The sequence below is a fragment of the Strigops habroptila genome, chromosome 4 (assembly GCF_004027225.2).
Source record: "Strigops habroptila isolate Jane chromosome 4, bStrHab1.2.pri, whole genome shotgun sequence".
Taxonomy (NCBI): domain Eukaryota; kingdom Metazoa; phylum Chordata; class Aves; order Psittaciformes; family Psittacidae; genus Strigops; species Strigops habroptila.
This window is the reverse complement of record NC_046358.1, coordinates 11,010,148-11,026,505: the sequence shown is the minus strand read 5'-3', so window position 1 is coordinate 11,026,505 and position 16,358 is coordinate 11,010,148. Positions and strand designations below refer to the sequence as shown.

Sequence of the window (16,358 nt, the reverse complement as noted above, 5' to 3'; positions counted from 1 at the left end):
CTCAGTTGGAATGTCTGTATCATTAAATATCAGAAAATTGAAGCACAAGGCAGAAATCAGTAAGTTCTGCTGCTTGTGGCACTTCTTTTTGTACAAGTCAAGTGTAGTTCTGGAAGTAAACCAGGATTTGGAGCTCATGAATCACAAATATGAGACTGAGCACGAGGCAGGCTATATAGGGTGTTGGTGGAGAGCTGTTGTGGTGCCGGGGTAAATGTCAGGCCTTTTTCATGCTACTGGGAATTTAAGCTGCTGTAACAGAAATCTGAGAGGGACTTTTTACAGAGGCATGTAGGGATAGAACAAGGGGGAATGGGTTTAAGATGAAAGAGGGTAGAGTTAGATTTAAAGAAGAAGTTCTTCCCTGTGAGGGTGCTGAGGCACTGGCACAGGTTGCCCAGAGAAGCTGTGGCTGCCCCATCCCTGGCAGTGTTGAAGGCCAGGTTGGACACAGGGGCTTGGAGTAACCTGGTCTAGTGGAAGGAGTCCCTGCCTGTGGCAGGGGATTGGAACTGGATGAGCTTTAAGGTCCCTCTAACCCAAAGCATTTGGTGATTCTCGGCAATCCTGTAACAGTGAGAATTAAGAATACCATTGCTTGGCTCCTTCAAAGAGAATGAAAATGTAGTGAACACATGTCCAATACAACCTCTTGATAATTATATTAATGACTTCAATGCTGGATCTACAAGACAAAATTGCAGATTTTCAGCGAGTGCTTCAGTCTTTCGCAGCTCCCCCTCCTCACTCAGGTGAGTTTGCACCCCGCGGTTGCCGCGTTGAGGCATGAGGCGGTTGAAGGTGGTGGTCCCGGACGGCACATCGGCGTTTTCCTGCTGCTTTAGCCCTTTACGCCACCGCAGGCAGGGACCTCTCGGGCCGGCACCAGCAGCACCGCCCCTCTCAGCACCGCCCGTCTCCGGGCAGGCTGAGGGCAATGGCGTCCCTCCGCCGCCGCGCATGCGCACGGCCCGGCAGCCGGTGGGGGCTGTTGTGAGGCGGCTCGTCCCGATGGCTGCTGTGTTCCTTGTCACGCTCTACGAGTACTCGCCGCTCTTTTACATCACCGTGGTGTTCGTCTGCTTCCTCGTCACCAGCGGCCTGGTGCTGGCATGGTGAGGCGGCGGGGCGGCTGGCGGTGGCGGTCCCTGTGCGGCCGGTCCTGCCCGCGGAGACCGGTCTGGGGCGATGGGCCTTGGCTGCGGAGGTCTGGCCCTGTAATGGGGTGGCAAGGTGTGGGAGTGGGGTAATAGGAGCTGGTACCCCTTGTGGAATGAGCTCCGGGATGTGGGGTGTCCCTAGGGTGCGACAGCGTCGGGGCTGGCAGTGGGGACGGGTGTGTGGGGTTAGCAGAGGTCAGGGAGTGGGGCTCTGTTGGAGGAGGGAGGGTAAGGAGGGCTAGTACTGACCATAGGAGAAGAAGAGGGGCTGATCGGGCAGGAGGAGAGAATGAGAGCTGTGGAGGAAACAGAGTGGCCAGGGGAGGGCCTGACCATGAGTGTACGCGTGGGGGTCACAGAGCGTTCTTTCAGAGGAAAAGTTTGGCAGTGTCAGAGATAAACATCTCAAATCGTGATGGTAAGTGAAATGGACAGATATTGAGTACGATGACTAGTGTCAGGCCGAGTAGCAGCTAAATCCGCCAGGCTTTAAGGCAGGGTTGTTACTGAGGTATGAGAGTACCCAGGACTGCTGATAGGGAACCAGCCTGTTCTGCTGATGGAACTTGAAGGAGAAGGGGGTGTTTAAGGTGAACGTACTGGGATGAGGAGGAGCCTTAAATAATTGATCTACAAAAGTATCTAGAGGGGCCATGAGTGGACGACCTTCTACTTGTTTTTGTGAGGATTCAGCAAAGATGTCACTGCTGCCTTTTGCAGAAGCAGGTCCCTGCATGTCTGTCATAGATAGCACTGTTCTATCTGTTTTCCTGCCAACTCAGGAGCATCTGTAAATGTAAATACCGATACTTGCCGAGTGGAGGGCATTGATTAGCAATCAAAATATTTTGTGTAGAACTGTGGATGCACTACGCTTGTGTGGCTTCTGGAGAGCATAAAATTGAGTTATTTCACTTCCTCCCATTGGCTCAACATTAATATCTGTAGTGCTGTGCTTCAGTGTTTTCCATCCGTTGTCTCTCTGAATTACAGATGTTTTAGCTGTAGCTATTTGTTCTCTTGGCTTATAAATACTCTGCTTGACTTTTCCTTTAGTGTAAAGTCTTTCCTTTTTTTACATCAACTTTGTTAGCTGCCACTGGCTCAAACATATGCCATTTCTTGCTTTCAGTGGGAGTAAAGCATATCTTTTGATCTTTCAGATATGTTTGGTGGAAAGTTTTTGTTCCGGTTTTGCATTGCCTTCCCTAGTGCTGGGCAAGTATTAGTGAAGGCAACTGGTCTTTTTGTTATGCTTTTGCTGGAAGATGCTCCACCTCATTATTTACTTGGAGAAAGAGGTAAAAGAAATCCTTTTCATAATGCTCTCTCTGTGTCCTACTGCACACTCATGGTATTACATTGCCATCCACTTCACTTTTCGTTTTTTTGCTTCATCAGTTCTTCAAAAATATTATCTTTACCAAAAAATGATACTGAATCATGATTCAAATAAATCTCCTGCATATATATCCCAAACTGGTGATCCATTTACCAATTTAATAATTTTTTTAATAAAAACATAGAATCATTTAGGTTGGAAAAGACCTTTAAGATCATTGAGTCCAACCATTAACCCAGCACTGCCAAGTCCATGGCAGTGGACTTCCAGTGGACAGAGCCATGCATGACAAGCTGTCTCCTCTGTTTTCTGGTTCAGATGAGGTTGTTGGGAATATTCCTACCCCTATTTCAGAAAGAAGCTGCCAGCACTCTGTTTCTGTATATGAAGGAAAACAGTGTGTGGAATTAAATGGGGGGACTGAGAACCTGCTCCAAACCCATCATAACCCAAACCAGAAGGCTAGCATCAGAATTCTGCCATTCTGTTTACACTTTAACAGCTAGTTTTCTGACCCTTTCATTCCAGCTATGAGCTGACACTCTGCAAGAAAGCAACAGTTCTAGAAACAAGAATTGAATGGAATCAAGATACATGGCTTGCTATAGTCTCTCCTAAATTCCCGACAAAATCATGCTTGGCCAAGTGACACAAACATGCGATATCACAAATTCACAGAGCCAGAAACTATTATTTTCAACTTCTGTTCAAGTTTCATATTAACAGCAAGCCTGATCTTATGTGAGAGGAATGACTTCTCCTTCCACGGATGTGGAAAGATCAAGCTAGTAGAATTAGAAGCATCTCAAAAATTTGAACTGTATTCAGCTTTCAAAGGATAACTAAATTCTGTTCACAATGAAGATGTCGAAGCATCATCTAGAGAACAGAATTTAGTAAGCAACTTCCACTCCTTATGCAACAAGAGATTTGTCTTATGTTTCTTACTTGTTAGAGTGAGAAATACTTACCCAAATCATGGATACTTTCTCATGGCACATGAGCTTACCACCGATCCAAAGATGTGAGCCCACAGTGTGGTCATATAGAATAACAGAATCAACTAGGTTGGAAAAGACCTGTAAGATCATCAGGTCCAACCATTACCCTAGGACTGCCAAGACCACCACTAAAGCATATCACCGAGGGCCTGCTTTGCAATTCCCTGGTGTAAAATGTCGGAAGATCCTTACATCTGATCCTTGCATGTATCCATTGATGCTTTTTGGGCAGAGGGTATGCAGAGGACTGTCCAGAGGCATTTTTATTTCTGTATCAGAGATTCGAGGTATATCTCCATTAGACAGTACTGCAATTTATGTAAATATATACAGACTCTCTACAAACTAGTTTGTTAAGGAACTGTTAGTCAAGTAGAACCGGCAGCCAGGAGCTCAGCACATACTTGCATGTGAATATGTAGCCAGTTGCTCAGAGGTACTTGCTGCTGCCTTTGAACTCTACGTTACCACAGCCATATGACCAACAGCCTCCAAGCAACTTCAGTGTGTCAGCAGTTGCAGTCATGGTTTAAGTGCTCTAGAACTTACTCGTGAAAACAACTTGATGCTTTATTCGCTACAGAGAGTACTACAAATGCATACGGTGTGATATGAGTACGTAATACACGATATGTTGCTGTAATGACATTTTGTTTCCCCCATTATTTCGGCATCAGTTGTCAGTTTGTTTTATGGATGTGTCCGTGGTAGTGTCAGTCAGCCTGAAAACCACCAGCTGCTTGGGAATGCTGATGTTTTTATTTGCAAAATTCTGCACTGATTTGATGAGTGTCTGTTTTTATGGCCAGCTCTCGATACCTGTGGCTTTGCTCAGAGAGTCCGAGTAGTTTACTACACAGGTAGAGCAGTCATCTAGAGGCAGTCCAATAGATGCTCTGGGTATAGGAATGACGTGGAATTTAAATTAGCTGAATACGGTCCTGTGCGTCATCTTTTACCTGGATATGAATTATTAGGAGGAAGCGGAGACTCAGCACCTGTTTGAAGTCCAGACTGCTCTTTGGGGAAATTAACCCATGAACAAAACAGTTGGAAGCTCCTGCCATTTCTAAACTAGCATTGTTCTGAAGAAATTAGTTTTCCCCTATACCAGCTAACGATCCTGGCTGACAGACTGTTAGATTATAAAATGAAAATTATATTTGTCCTTCATATGCTGAATACTACCTTAAAAAATTTTACAGAAACACTGTACCTTATTGTTGAACAGAAAGGCCTTTCTGCCTTCAGCTGCTGCTAAAACTGTACTAGAGGCTCTTTTCTATGGCTGCTTTTCATGGTGATTATCCTGTTGCTTTTGACCAGCGAAGAAAGTTTCCAAAGAACAGGGGTTTTACTTCAGAATTGGCCAGATGGTATAAAACAGGAGACATCTTTATGTGCAGCAGGAGAGATTAGCTCCATAGAGTTTTGGATATTGAATAAGTGAAACAGCTGCTGCACCTGGTTTCTTTGTAAGATGTTTAACTGGTGTGTTTCATTACAGCCTCAGTGAAGTCAGTGTGGCTGGTTTAACTCGCATCGGAGAGATTTGACCCTCTGTGCACACAAACTGAGTATGGCTGAGTGCCCTATATTATATCATCGAAGAAATTCACGTTTCCATCAAAGTCTAGCAAAACAAAGGCATTTATCAAAGATGGAGTAATGAGTATAGAGTATTTTTCACCAGCTCAATCTCTTTTCTCTGTGGTGTATCTGTGACACTCAGGCATGCAAGACGTTAAATGGTAAAGGCAAATATTTGTTAGACTGCCAGGAACAGGTTGTTGCTGTTGAGAATGGATTTGCAATTTTTTTTCCTGAAGTAGTTTCCTCAACTTGAAAATCACTTTTGGCTGATGTTTTTCCCAGTTAGTCTTACAAAGGGCACCTCTCCAACATGAATCAATAGAAGAGAGCCCAATGTCAGTAAAAGCTCTGCTTTTCGTCTGCGTTTGACACACAGGAGTTGGAAAAGATTTTAAAACCAGGGAAAAGTAGTAGCTAAGCCACAGAATTGTCTGTTTGGCTCAGAGCTGTGTTGTACACGAAATTACTTTAGCAATTTCAAACTGATTACATTCAAGTTGGTAGTGGCCTTTTCAGCTTGAGTTATTGATATAAGACCCATCTTACTGTAACAGCTGCTATTTCAGTTAGTAAATGGAAACAGTTGATGCGGAGAAGAACCGATGCTTTATGCCATTTGGAGTTTTCCAGCACTCAGTATTCTGATGGCTGCCTAGACCAAAATTAAATAGGCCGTCATGTCAATAGTACAGGTGGCAGCAACAAAAGCACAAATTCAGGAAAGTACAGCCTGAGCTAATTGATAACTGTTTTCTAAAATGCATTAACGAAAGCCTCCCACAGCCTTCCCCTGTTACCTTACTAATGAGACAGGACTGGATTAATGCAATTAAGAAATCTCTTTAGTCTCCGAAGTAGTCTTCTGATGGCATATCTGGGACAGTTTCTCTAATCAACTTTTGGTTATTGAAAGTTATTTCTAAGTATTATATTTAGCCACATGTAAAAGGAAGTCTGTTGTGGAGCTTGTTTTCTAGATCCTGACCTTATGTAATGGTTCTTTTAGAAGCCCCAGGTAATACAAAAATCTTGGGGGTTTTAATTTGTGTCAAAAACTATCCCAAAATATTCTTCGTCACTTTCTTTGGTTTTTATTTTGATTCATAGGGTGTTTAAACTTTTAAACCTTTGCTTCGTTATCTTTTTAGGGTCAGAATACCACTTGGGATAGTGTACGAGTTTTGGCTTTGAAGGGGTCTTAGAGTCTCAGCTTTGGTTTAGCTATTTTGCACTTGGTTTCTTGCTCACAGCAGAGGCTTTACGGCCTCTGATTTAATATCAGCATATTGTAATTGAGGGAAATCAGGATCTCAGTCTTGCTGGCTGTAATTACAGCTAGAGAAACATCTTAGAGCTGAATGATTTACTCTTCCTTTTGAGCACCCAGTCCATTAAGGTTGTTCCATCTTTGCAAGCAGTGATTTTTGGGGGGGGATCCTGTGCCAGGATGTGCAAGAATGTCAACTGGGAGAAAGCACTGGCTAACCGTTTACCACTAGAGGGCATTGACCATTCTCATTAGTTTTACTCCCTTTCTGGAAACGCAGGAGTAAATTATTCCCCCTGTAGAGATTTTCTGGATCACGGTGAAGACTCTTACCTTCTGCCACGGAAAGCTGAAGTCAGATTGGCAGGCGGTATTACGTTTGCATCCTGGCAGATGTGCTGCTTGCTAGTTAGAGTGAAGAAAAATTCGAATGTGCAACACTAATACTTAACCCACTTGTTCTTGTTTTGTGTCTCATAGGTCTGGGTTGGGTGTTCCTGTTATTCTGAGAAACTCGGAAGAAACAGAATCCAGTGCAAGAGTGTTGAAGAAGCAGATGAGACAAGTGAAGAATCCGTTTGGGTTAGAAATCCTTCATCCTGCTACAGCTTCACTAACAAGTCAGTGGATTTCTGATGTGCTTGATTTTTGTCAGTTTGGGTTCCTGAACTTAGTACTTTCTGTTTTCTTGCTCTCCCCCCTTTTCTTTATCAAAATTCCTCAGAAACATGCTTCCTTCCATCATTACAACAGAAATAATTTTTATACCGCTTATAAATGTGGTGGGTTTAAAAGCAAAATCTTTGGCTATTTAAGTGCAGTTTAATTCTTATTAATGAAACACTTCCTGCTGTAACAGATTTCTGAGTAGCAGAAACATTTGTAGATTACAAAAACGCCCACAGTAGCTGGTAAACTTTGCGGAATTGTAGAATTGTATAGATTTCATTATAGAATATATGCCACCCACTTAAATCTAAGTGCCAGTCTCCAGTGGTGTTTGGAAGTGCACTACTTTAAAAAACGATCTCCTCTTTCTATCTGTGCTTCAGTGGTAACTGAATTTAAATATCTGTTTGGATCAGAGTTCAAGGTAGTTCCTAACATCCCTGAAATGGCCCACATAGGAAGTGAAATTCATGCCCTTCTGCATCATTGGGGAGTAGTAAGCAAGGCTGACTTGCACTGACATCTTCTGCCCTCGCAGATGTGGAGCCTTCCTATGGATGAGAAAAGAGCTGCAGTGGTTTTAACCCTCTGTCTACATAAAAAAAACCCCAAACAAAACAACCTCAAACAAGAAACCCAATAACTTAGCCTTCAGGTAACTTGGATTTTTCAGGAGGTTTGAGCACTTGAATTTTGTGGGACTTTTCAAGAGCTCTGCTCCTGTTTGTGCAGGAAGTGATTAGAAGTTAATGGGTTGGGTGCTTGATTTTTATAAAAGAAATGAAGCACACAGACCGTCTGTTTATCCTCCCTCTGTATGATCAAAAGGGCCTTATTATTTGAGACCACAGAGTGTTGTAGGCCGGTGATCCAGTTAACACCATTATCTAAGGAGAGAATGGACTTTGGAGTAGGGGTTGTACTCATGGGTCTGCCAGTGAGTGTGTAAAATGTTACCAGAAGTTAAAATTTATCCTTCATAAAATGCATGTGCTACTTTTGTTAGCTTAATCAGCCATTTTATCTCCTTGCACCCACTTCCTCATCTCCATTGACTTTCATAGCACTAAACCTGGTCTAAATTCTTAGGAGATTAGATCATAATGATAAAAATCTGGGACGCTGTAAGAACCTACACTTAGCAATTCCAGAATTCCTGCACATAGGTGAGTTAATGAAATCCCTATCTTCTTTCTACAAGAGGGTATAACACTGACACCAGACTGCCTGGAAGACTGTATTGTTACATGCTACTGGGGCTGCAGTGTTCAAAAACTCCATGAAGCATTGCAGAAACATGTCTACTGCTTCAGAATAAAGACTCCTCAGTCATTAGAGGATGCTCTGTACAGCGAATACCTCTATCGACAACAGTACTTGTATCCTTTTTTGCAATTGTTTTGACAAAATATGCTGTTTCATTGGCACGGGGAGTGTTAAGACTAGTGAACATTCAGCAGTTCTTGGCACAACATATTTATGAACAAATATGGTGACAAATATTCTTTATGCAAACGTCACATTTGTCTACAATTGCAGTGACACTGATTGTTTTCCTTGACACATACAAAGCATTAAAAAAAATGACAAGGAAGAAAAACATTGTCAGTTACCAGAAGATGCTCAAGTTGTTGATTTTGGCCCAGTGCCTAGATCTCGCTATCCCTTGGTAGCATTGCTGACGTTAGCAGATGAAGAAGACAGAGAAATATATGATATTGTAAGTAGTAGAAGAATGTATTTTAGGGTCAGTGTGTTTAAGGTCTGAATGTTTCAGGAGATAGGCTTAAATAAAACAGCTTCCTTTCCCTGTCCCCTAGAATTTGGTCCCTAGCCTTGTCACTCGTGACTTCATGGGAACATGGCAGAAGAGCAAAGATAATTGTTACATGTAAAATATGTGTGCCATTCAAAAGATGCTTATGATTTTCAGAAAGCTCATCTCAGCAAATTCTCTGTGGTAGTCAGATGAACTGGGGTTGTGGTAGGTTAGTAAGCTATTACTCCCATTTTTCTGATCGCATAAACCTGTGGTGGAGCTCTTGCACTGATACAGTCTTTTGGATTGCTGTTGGCAAGGTAAGAGGATTTTTTTGTGTGTGTATGTCTGGCACAGATACGTGAGCTGGCTGCTGGCTTGACTGTTAGGAACATAGAAATTACCTTTCTGCCACAGCCCAAGTCTGTGTAATACACTACATTGCGTCTCACAGTAGCCAGCGCCAGGGTGTTTACAGGAAGGTGTGAAGGTCTTGCAGTGGGCTGATATGTCGCCATCTTTGTCGGCGACATGGACAGTGGGATTGAGTGCACCCTCAGCCAGTTTGCCGACGACACCAAGCTGTGTGGTTCGGTTGATACGCTGGAGGGAAGGGATGCCATCCAGAGGGACCTTGACACGCTTGTGAGGTGGGCCAATGCCAACCTTATGAAGTTTAACCAAGCCAAGTGTAGGGTCCTACACCTGGGTAGGGGCAATCCCAGGCACTGCTACAGGCTGGGCAGAGAAGAGATTCAGAGCAGCCCTGCAGAGAGGGACTTGGGGGTGTTGGTTGACGAGAAGCTTAACATGAGCCGGCAGTGTGCACTTGCAGCCCAGAAAGCCAACCGTATCCTGGGCTGCATCAAAAGAAGCGTGACCAGCAGGTCGAAGGAGGTGATCCTGCCCCTCTGCTCTGCTCTTGTGAGACCTCACTTGGAGTACTGCGTACAGTTCTGGTGTCCTCAACATAAAAAGGACATGGAGCTGTTGGAGTGAGTCCAGAGGAGGGCCACGAGGATGATAAGAGGGCTGGAGCACCTCCCGTATGAAGACAGGCTGAGAGAGTTGGGGCTGTTCAGCCTGGAGAAGAGAAGGCTGCGTGGAGACCTCATAGCAGCCTTCCAGTATCTGAAGGGGGTCTATAAGGATGCTGGGGAGGGACTCTTCCTTAGGGACTGTAGTGGTAGGACAAGGGGTAATGGGTTCAAACTTAAACAGGGGAAGTTTAGATTAGGTATAAGGAAGAAGTTCTTTACAGTGAGGGTGGTGAAGCACTGGAATGGGTTGCCCAGGGAGGTTGTGGATGCTCCATCCCTGGCAGTGTTCAAGGCCAGGTTGGACAGAGCCTTGAGCCACGTGGTTTAGGGCAAGGTGTCCCTGCCCATGGCAGGGGGGTTGGAACTAGATGATCTTAAGGTCCTTTCCAACCCTTACGATTCTATGATTCTATGATTCTAAGTGATGCATGTCTTTGGCTCCTTGTCACTTGACCTTAGGACTGCTTCCCTCCCTCCTATCCCCCCACTTGAGGCACTCCCACATGCCCCAGCTATTTCCCATGTGTTTGGCATTAGTATGGACATGAATTTGTAACACCTCTTTTGTTCCTTAACATAGAAGGGGATGAAAGGAGAATGGGGAAGGTATTTTTCCTCTGGTTTTGGGGAAAAGTAACACAACTAGAATCTGTTAATATGGTCAAAGAAGTAACTCTGCCTGAACTCCTTGCCAGACAAATGTCAGAATTGCATCTCTTGTTGTAAAAACATACTTTTAAAATATAAATACAATGTGGAAAGGGATCTTTGCCACTGTGACCAGTATGATATTACTGCATTATTCTCACATCAGTGCATCAAACTCCATCTTTAGTTATTTTGTGTGTGTGTGTGTGTGTGTGTGTGTGCGCGCGTCCATCACTATGGATGGTGTTCCAGCAGCTCTTTTCTGGAGAGGCTAATTTTCATCTGAACCATATTTGTGGCTAAATCATACCTATTTGGTTTTGTGCCTTAATTTTCCTCTAGCTCCAGAAATTAGAGTGACCATATAGAAGAGTTACAGAAATTATTTGAAGACTGGCAGGCCTAAAGTGGAAGAAGGCTCAGATCTTAGGCCTGGGTGAAAAACAGAAGATGGAGAAGTAACTTGATTGTGGTGTACAAATACTTACAGAGAGAGAAAATACCTGGTACTGAAGGGGAAGGGGCTCTATAACCAAACAGCATAGCATTTCTACTAGATCATATTATCACTGTATATGTTTCTGTACTACAGGGTGACAGAGGAATCAGTAGCTTGAAGATCAAGATGCTTGTGTTAGGAACTGATCCCACTCAGAGTTAAACAGTTTCCTAGGTGTCTGAACAAGCTAAGAATTGAGGACATGAGTTGTCATTGAGAAAGCATTTGTGGTGGAATGACATAATACAAATACACTGCAAACTGTTAACTTTAAAGATCTTACTATCAAAAGACGAATGCTGTCATTTTAATGCAGATTTAATGGCTTCCAGGTTTGAAAACAAAGCTAGTAGTGGTGTGGGGTTGTTTGTTTTGGGGTGGTTTTTTGACACATTGTGATTTAGAAAAAAAGACCTTATTGCCAAATAATAGTAAATTCAGTTAGTATAAATACATATGCATAGGTACATATATTGAAACTCTGCATGTAATTAGCCATATGTGGATTTTGAAGTGCAGGTTTGATTTGCCTTTAAGGTTTTTTTGGGTTTTTTTTAACAGCTTTTTTCTATATTTCATTTCTCTTTTGACAGCTTCTGAGAACTACAATAATATTGAATTTCGCTTTCTTTTTTTCCACGTTTTTAGAGGCTGTTATGTAATTTGGGCAGGGCGAGGGGTATTAGGCACAGCATGCAAGCTTAGAGTGCTTTTACTTTCAGAAAAATGACTCTAAAGTCAGTCCACGGGATCCTTTCATAATGCTTTCCAGTGAAATTTGTCTTTTGCCTACTCGTTTTAGAAGCCAATCAGGGACACTTCTAAACACTTTTCAGATTCCAAAAAACTGTGGTCTGTGTGTTTGTGAGGGAAGTGGGAGAAAGTAGAGAAAACTTTGACATGTTCCCCTCTAACTATGCACTCAGAGCTCAGTCAACAGGGTCATTTCTTGCCTTGAAGACAGCAGCCGCAGAAGTTGTATGGGGCCTAAATGCCTGCGCTCACTTGGGGCTCGGTTGCTGTAGGAAACTCCTTGCAGTTTGTCAACTTTTCTCCCGTGTAGGAGGAGCTCATCATGAGTTAGTGGAGTGGGAAGAGGAGTGTAGAAGCTGCTACTTCTGGTTGAAGTCATGCCTTTCCATGGCACATCTGTGATTGTGTAAGCAGCCCTGTCTCAGCTGCGTGAGCACTTACCTTCAGGAGGACTGCGTGTGCTTAGGTGCCTTTTCAATGTGGGGTGTGATTCCATTAGGTGAGAGCAGTCAGAGAAGGCCTCTGCTGTAAACTGGCCATAGAAGGGCTCCATGGAGAACAAAGGCAGACAACTGAAGCACCACAAAGTGCTGCCTTGTGCCATGTCCTGGTTTTGCCTTGTCCAGCGTATTTTTTATTTTTTTTTTAAATCTGTGTTTGAAGTCAACATTGTTGGAGTCCCAGTTGTCTAAGGAAATAAGCAGGTCAGAGGTTCTAACAAAGTACGCAGCCTTTTAAACCAACTGTTGTATATGAATCATATAAGGAAAAGGAAAGTTATTAAACATATCTTTTTTTTTTTCTTTTTTTTTTTTTTTTTTGGTAGATTTCATTGGTGGCTGTAATTCACGTTCCTGATGAGAGCTACAGACTTCCCTGCAGAATATTGTACCAGTATCTGCTTCTAGCTCAAGGTCAATACCATGAGCTGAAGGTAAGCCCCATACTGAGTCTTGTTTTATTTGGGTGACAGTGTTAAGTCTAGCTCGTGTAGGCTTTCAGGAGCCTAAACTAGTATAAGACTTATTGTCAAGCAAAGAACTGGATAATAGTTAAAATTATCGATTATTTCAGCAAAAGTTACTGTACAGAAATATTTTATATGACAATATTAAAGATTTCCTGGAGAAATTACTTGATTTTAGTCTAGGCGACTTAGGTCATGTCTGCTTCTTAAAGCAGTAATAAGAAATTAACTAGCTGTTGAATGCTTCTTCTCTCCAGAACATTTGTTACCTCCTTCCTAGTCTCTTAAAATTTCTCCTATACTGCCCTTCAGTTGGGAAAGCTGAAGAAAAAACTTTTTTTGGATTGTTTTTTGGTTGGTTTTTTTTTTTTATGTATTTTTACTGCAATATATGCACAGAAGTTAGGAGTAGGCCTAGCACAAACCAGTGCAAGTTAAACCAATGGTCTTGTTATTCCAGTCCAGTTTCCCTTATCTGTGCTTCCTGTGGGACGATCTTTGTCTTGTGTCTGTCAGGCGGTTGATGATGTGATTCTTTGCAATTCACTTTTTTATTACTCTGGTAATAAAAATAATGTATGGTATTGATAAGCTTGTAATTGGGCCAAATTAATTCAATTGAGTAGCATTCAGTCAGAAATAGATTTGCTCAAAGACATGTTTGTCCTGGGCATTTTTTGCTGACATATTATCCAGGTAAACTTCCCTGTTGCTCCCCTTAAACCTTCTCTTTGTGTATAGTTTCCATTGTAAAAACACCGCTCCAGCTGAACGGAAATAACTGTGCAGCTGCATGCTGTGTAGTTGTGTGGTGTGCTCTCCACGGGCACCTTTGGCTGCATGGCAGTTTACTGGCTTTATTAAGTTATCACACCTAGAAGAATTTGCACTTCACGTAAAATACAACAAAAAGGAGTAGGAGATTGTAATGTGAGCAAGAGTGGAATGGGTTGAGTGAGTGGATTTAACAGGTGGGTGGATATATTTTTGGTGGGAGTGGATAGAAGTGTCCCTCTAGGCATAAAGAACAATATACCAGAAACAGAAACCCGAGCAGGGTTTCAAAACCCGGACAGTCCTGTTTAAAGTTCATGCATGTACATTGATTTGATTCAGCTGAGATTTGATGACTTATCCTTAATATTTTCCCAGTGTTTTATGTAATTTTATGCTTCTGAACTACCTTTAACTGAAGGCCAGGTGACTGTCAGGGCTCAGGGGAAGAGTGTCTGGCACTACTTGACCCAGTGGAAACCAGTCAGTCTGACCCAGTGGAACTTGCATAGTGTGTGTGTGTATTTTCAGCTATCAGGGGAAAGTTTGTTGGCTTCTAAATGTTTGTGTATATGTGCATTTTAGCAACTCTACATGTCTGCAAATAGTACTGCAGCATCTTCAAGCGACACATCCCCTCATGAGAGAAGCACTGACAGAAGCTTACTAGAAAAGGCCGGATTGGCTGAAGATGAACCAGAATTGCATGAAGAAAACAGTAAAGACTGTGTTGTTTGCCAGAATGGCACAGTGAACTGGGTACTCCTACCCTGCAGGCACACGTGCTTGTGTGATGGCTGCATCAAGTATTTTCAGCAGTGTCCGATGTGTAGGCAGTTTGTTCAAGAATCTTTTCCACTTTGCAGTGAAACAGAGCAAGATGAAGATGAATCAACCCGTATCTTGCAAGAAGTTCTTCCTGGAAGAGTTTTTTAATATGGAGAAAAACAGAAGTGGGTTGTATGCACCAAGATTAAATGTAGAAAACAGGCTGCTTATGGGAGGTTACGTAGCATTAACTCATATGGTTTTGCTTTTTGTCATTAGGTAATTCTCAGCTTCCATATTTTTCGTCGCTCCATATGCTCACAGGAACACCATGCTTATCCATGCAATGTGGACGGGAGAAGTGCGTGGGGTATCTTTGAAGGATGTGATTTCATTTATAACTTCTTACTAGTTTTTCATGGAGTACTATTGGAGGCTATTTTGATTACTAAATTTAGTACATCTACTAAAAAAAGAACAAAACTTGCAAGTGAAGTTGTACACAGCTCGTTCTATATTTATTGTACTTAAAATACTAAAGTGATATTTTAGCTGAGCATAATTTAGAAACGTAGCACTTTACAGAATCTGTCAAATGAAGGAAAGTAAATATTCTTCATTGTTAAACCCATGTATGTTTATTTTGTAGATGAAAGCTGGGTTGTGGCAGGAGCTGGGAGTCAAAGGCATGATTCAGGACACTGTTTCTGGCTGTTTTGAAAGACTTGTGTGTGTGCGCGCATGTGTGAGGGGCCTTAGTCAAGGCCCATTGGAATGAGTGGAAAGATTTTTGTTGATAATTGTTGTCTTGAACTAAACATTGCTGTCACTTTCAAGCCTGAGCCTCTGCTAAGTCATCTTGAGACACAGACTTTCCATCTTGTTAGCAATGGCTGTAAGAACTTGTTCTCCATGCAAATGTTAGTTAATTACTCCACAGAGTGGTTACTTGGGCAGTTTTGTGGTGCTATTCTAATATGAGTAGCCTGCTTTGGGGAATTTCCAACTCTTTTTACTTGCGTTGTCAGCTTAGATGCAAAGTTAACCATTCACCTTTTTTCAGTAGTCCCAAGGAATTTACTTACTCAAAGAAAGAAGCTAAAGAACAGCAGAAAATTATTCTTTTTCCCTCCAGTGGTGTATTGTCAAAAGCAATAAAAATGGCTGTTGAGAAGAGAAAGTGTTGTTTTACTTCTTAAGAAAGCGCCGAATTTTCCTAAAAACAGATGGGCTGGGTTTCACATCTGCTAATGTAAGACAAAAATGCAAAAGCTCATTAGAACCTGTGGAAAATGGGGAGTAGCTGCTTTCTGTCCCCCTTCTTGTTCCCTTGCAGCTTTTCCCCACATCCAATTCCAGGGCAGCTGCTCAGTATTGGGGAAAGAAAGCCATGCTCCGAGCCATGCTCCAAGCGATTCAGCCAGCAACTCCTCTAACGATGCTGCTGTACAAGGTACATACAAGGTGTATGGGCTGCACACCTCCAAACCAGGGCAGGAAGCTTCCCTTAATCAAAGGTACTGCATCTTTCCATCATTCTTTTTATTTCCTGTTTACCATGACCCTGCTTCCAAACTCCTGCTAATTGCTTCTGAGGAAAAGATTTAGGCGGTGGTGGAGAGTAGTGTTGTAAAGACAGGTTAAGGTTGGGAATTTATGCATGTAGCTCAGATCACCAGCCAGCATTCAGCAGGCTGTCTGTAAGACAATTTATCTGGTCTACATAAAGTGACCTTGTTTGCCAGGGACAACTTGGGAACAAACTGCTGGCCAAATCAGCCTTGTGTTTGCACTGTAGATCAAACAGGAATTAAATACCCAGGTGTCTGGGGGGAGTGCTTGCAGAGAACTTTGGAAGACGCATGGTTCTGTGAGGAAATCATCATGGCAAAGAATGAACGGTGTATATGCTGCAATTCAGGAGGCTGAGAACAGTGAGAGGAGAGCAGAGGAGAATGTGGTTGCAGAAGGAATGAGTGCTGGTGGCAGCAAGGCCATACCTCAGATAAGAATACAACACAGATCGGGAGCAACAACAGGGTGATGCAACTCAAGCAGACCCAGAGCTGCCTGTATCAAAAGAGAGTATAGAGACTGTAAATATCATACGGTGGCTTC

At 42.7% G+C, this 16,358-nt stretch overlaps 1 protein-coding gene across 2 annotated transcripts; it reads left to right on the top strand.

Annotated features, from left to right (window-relative positions):
- The first annotated feature begins 973 nt into the window (after positions 1-973).
- On the top strand, positions 974-15,863 carry CGRRF1 (cell growth regulator with ring finger domain 1). 2 transcript variants are annotated; one of them, XM_030484325.1, is made up of 6 exons: positions 974-1,115; positions 6,844-6,983; positions 8,234-8,411; positions 8,605-8,752; positions 12,558-12,665; positions 14,058-15,863. In XM_030484325.1, the coding sequence occupies exons 1-6, from the start codon at positions 1,012-1,014 to the stop codon at positions 14,406-14,408; spliced, it is 1,029 nt and encodes a 342-aa protein (XP_030340185.1). In that variant the 5' UTR covers positions 974-1,011; the 3' UTR covers positions 14,409-15,863. The 2 variants fall into 2 exon arrangements, with proteins under 2 accessions (XP_030340185.1, XP_030340186.1); XM_030484326.1 differs by lacking the exon at positions 974-1,115 and adding an exon at positions 6,554-6,645.
- Positions 15,864-16,358: the final 495 nt, after the last annotated feature.

What these genes read in the sequence shown, in the direction of transcription:
- CGRRF1 (XM_030484325.1), top strand. Translation starts at nt 1,012, where the DNA reads ATGGCTGCTGTGTTCCTTGTCACGCTCTACGAGTACTCGCCGCTCTTT. An exon ending in TGCTACAGCTTCACTAACAA is followed by an intron (nt 6,984 to 8,233) that starts GTCAGTGGATTT and finishes TCTTTCTACAAG; the next exon opens with AGGGTATAACACTGACACCA. An exon ending in CTCTATCGACAACAGTACTT is followed by an intron (nt 8,412 to 8,604) that starts GTATCCTTTTTT and finishes ACACATACAAAG; the next exon opens with CATTAAAAAAAATGACAAGG.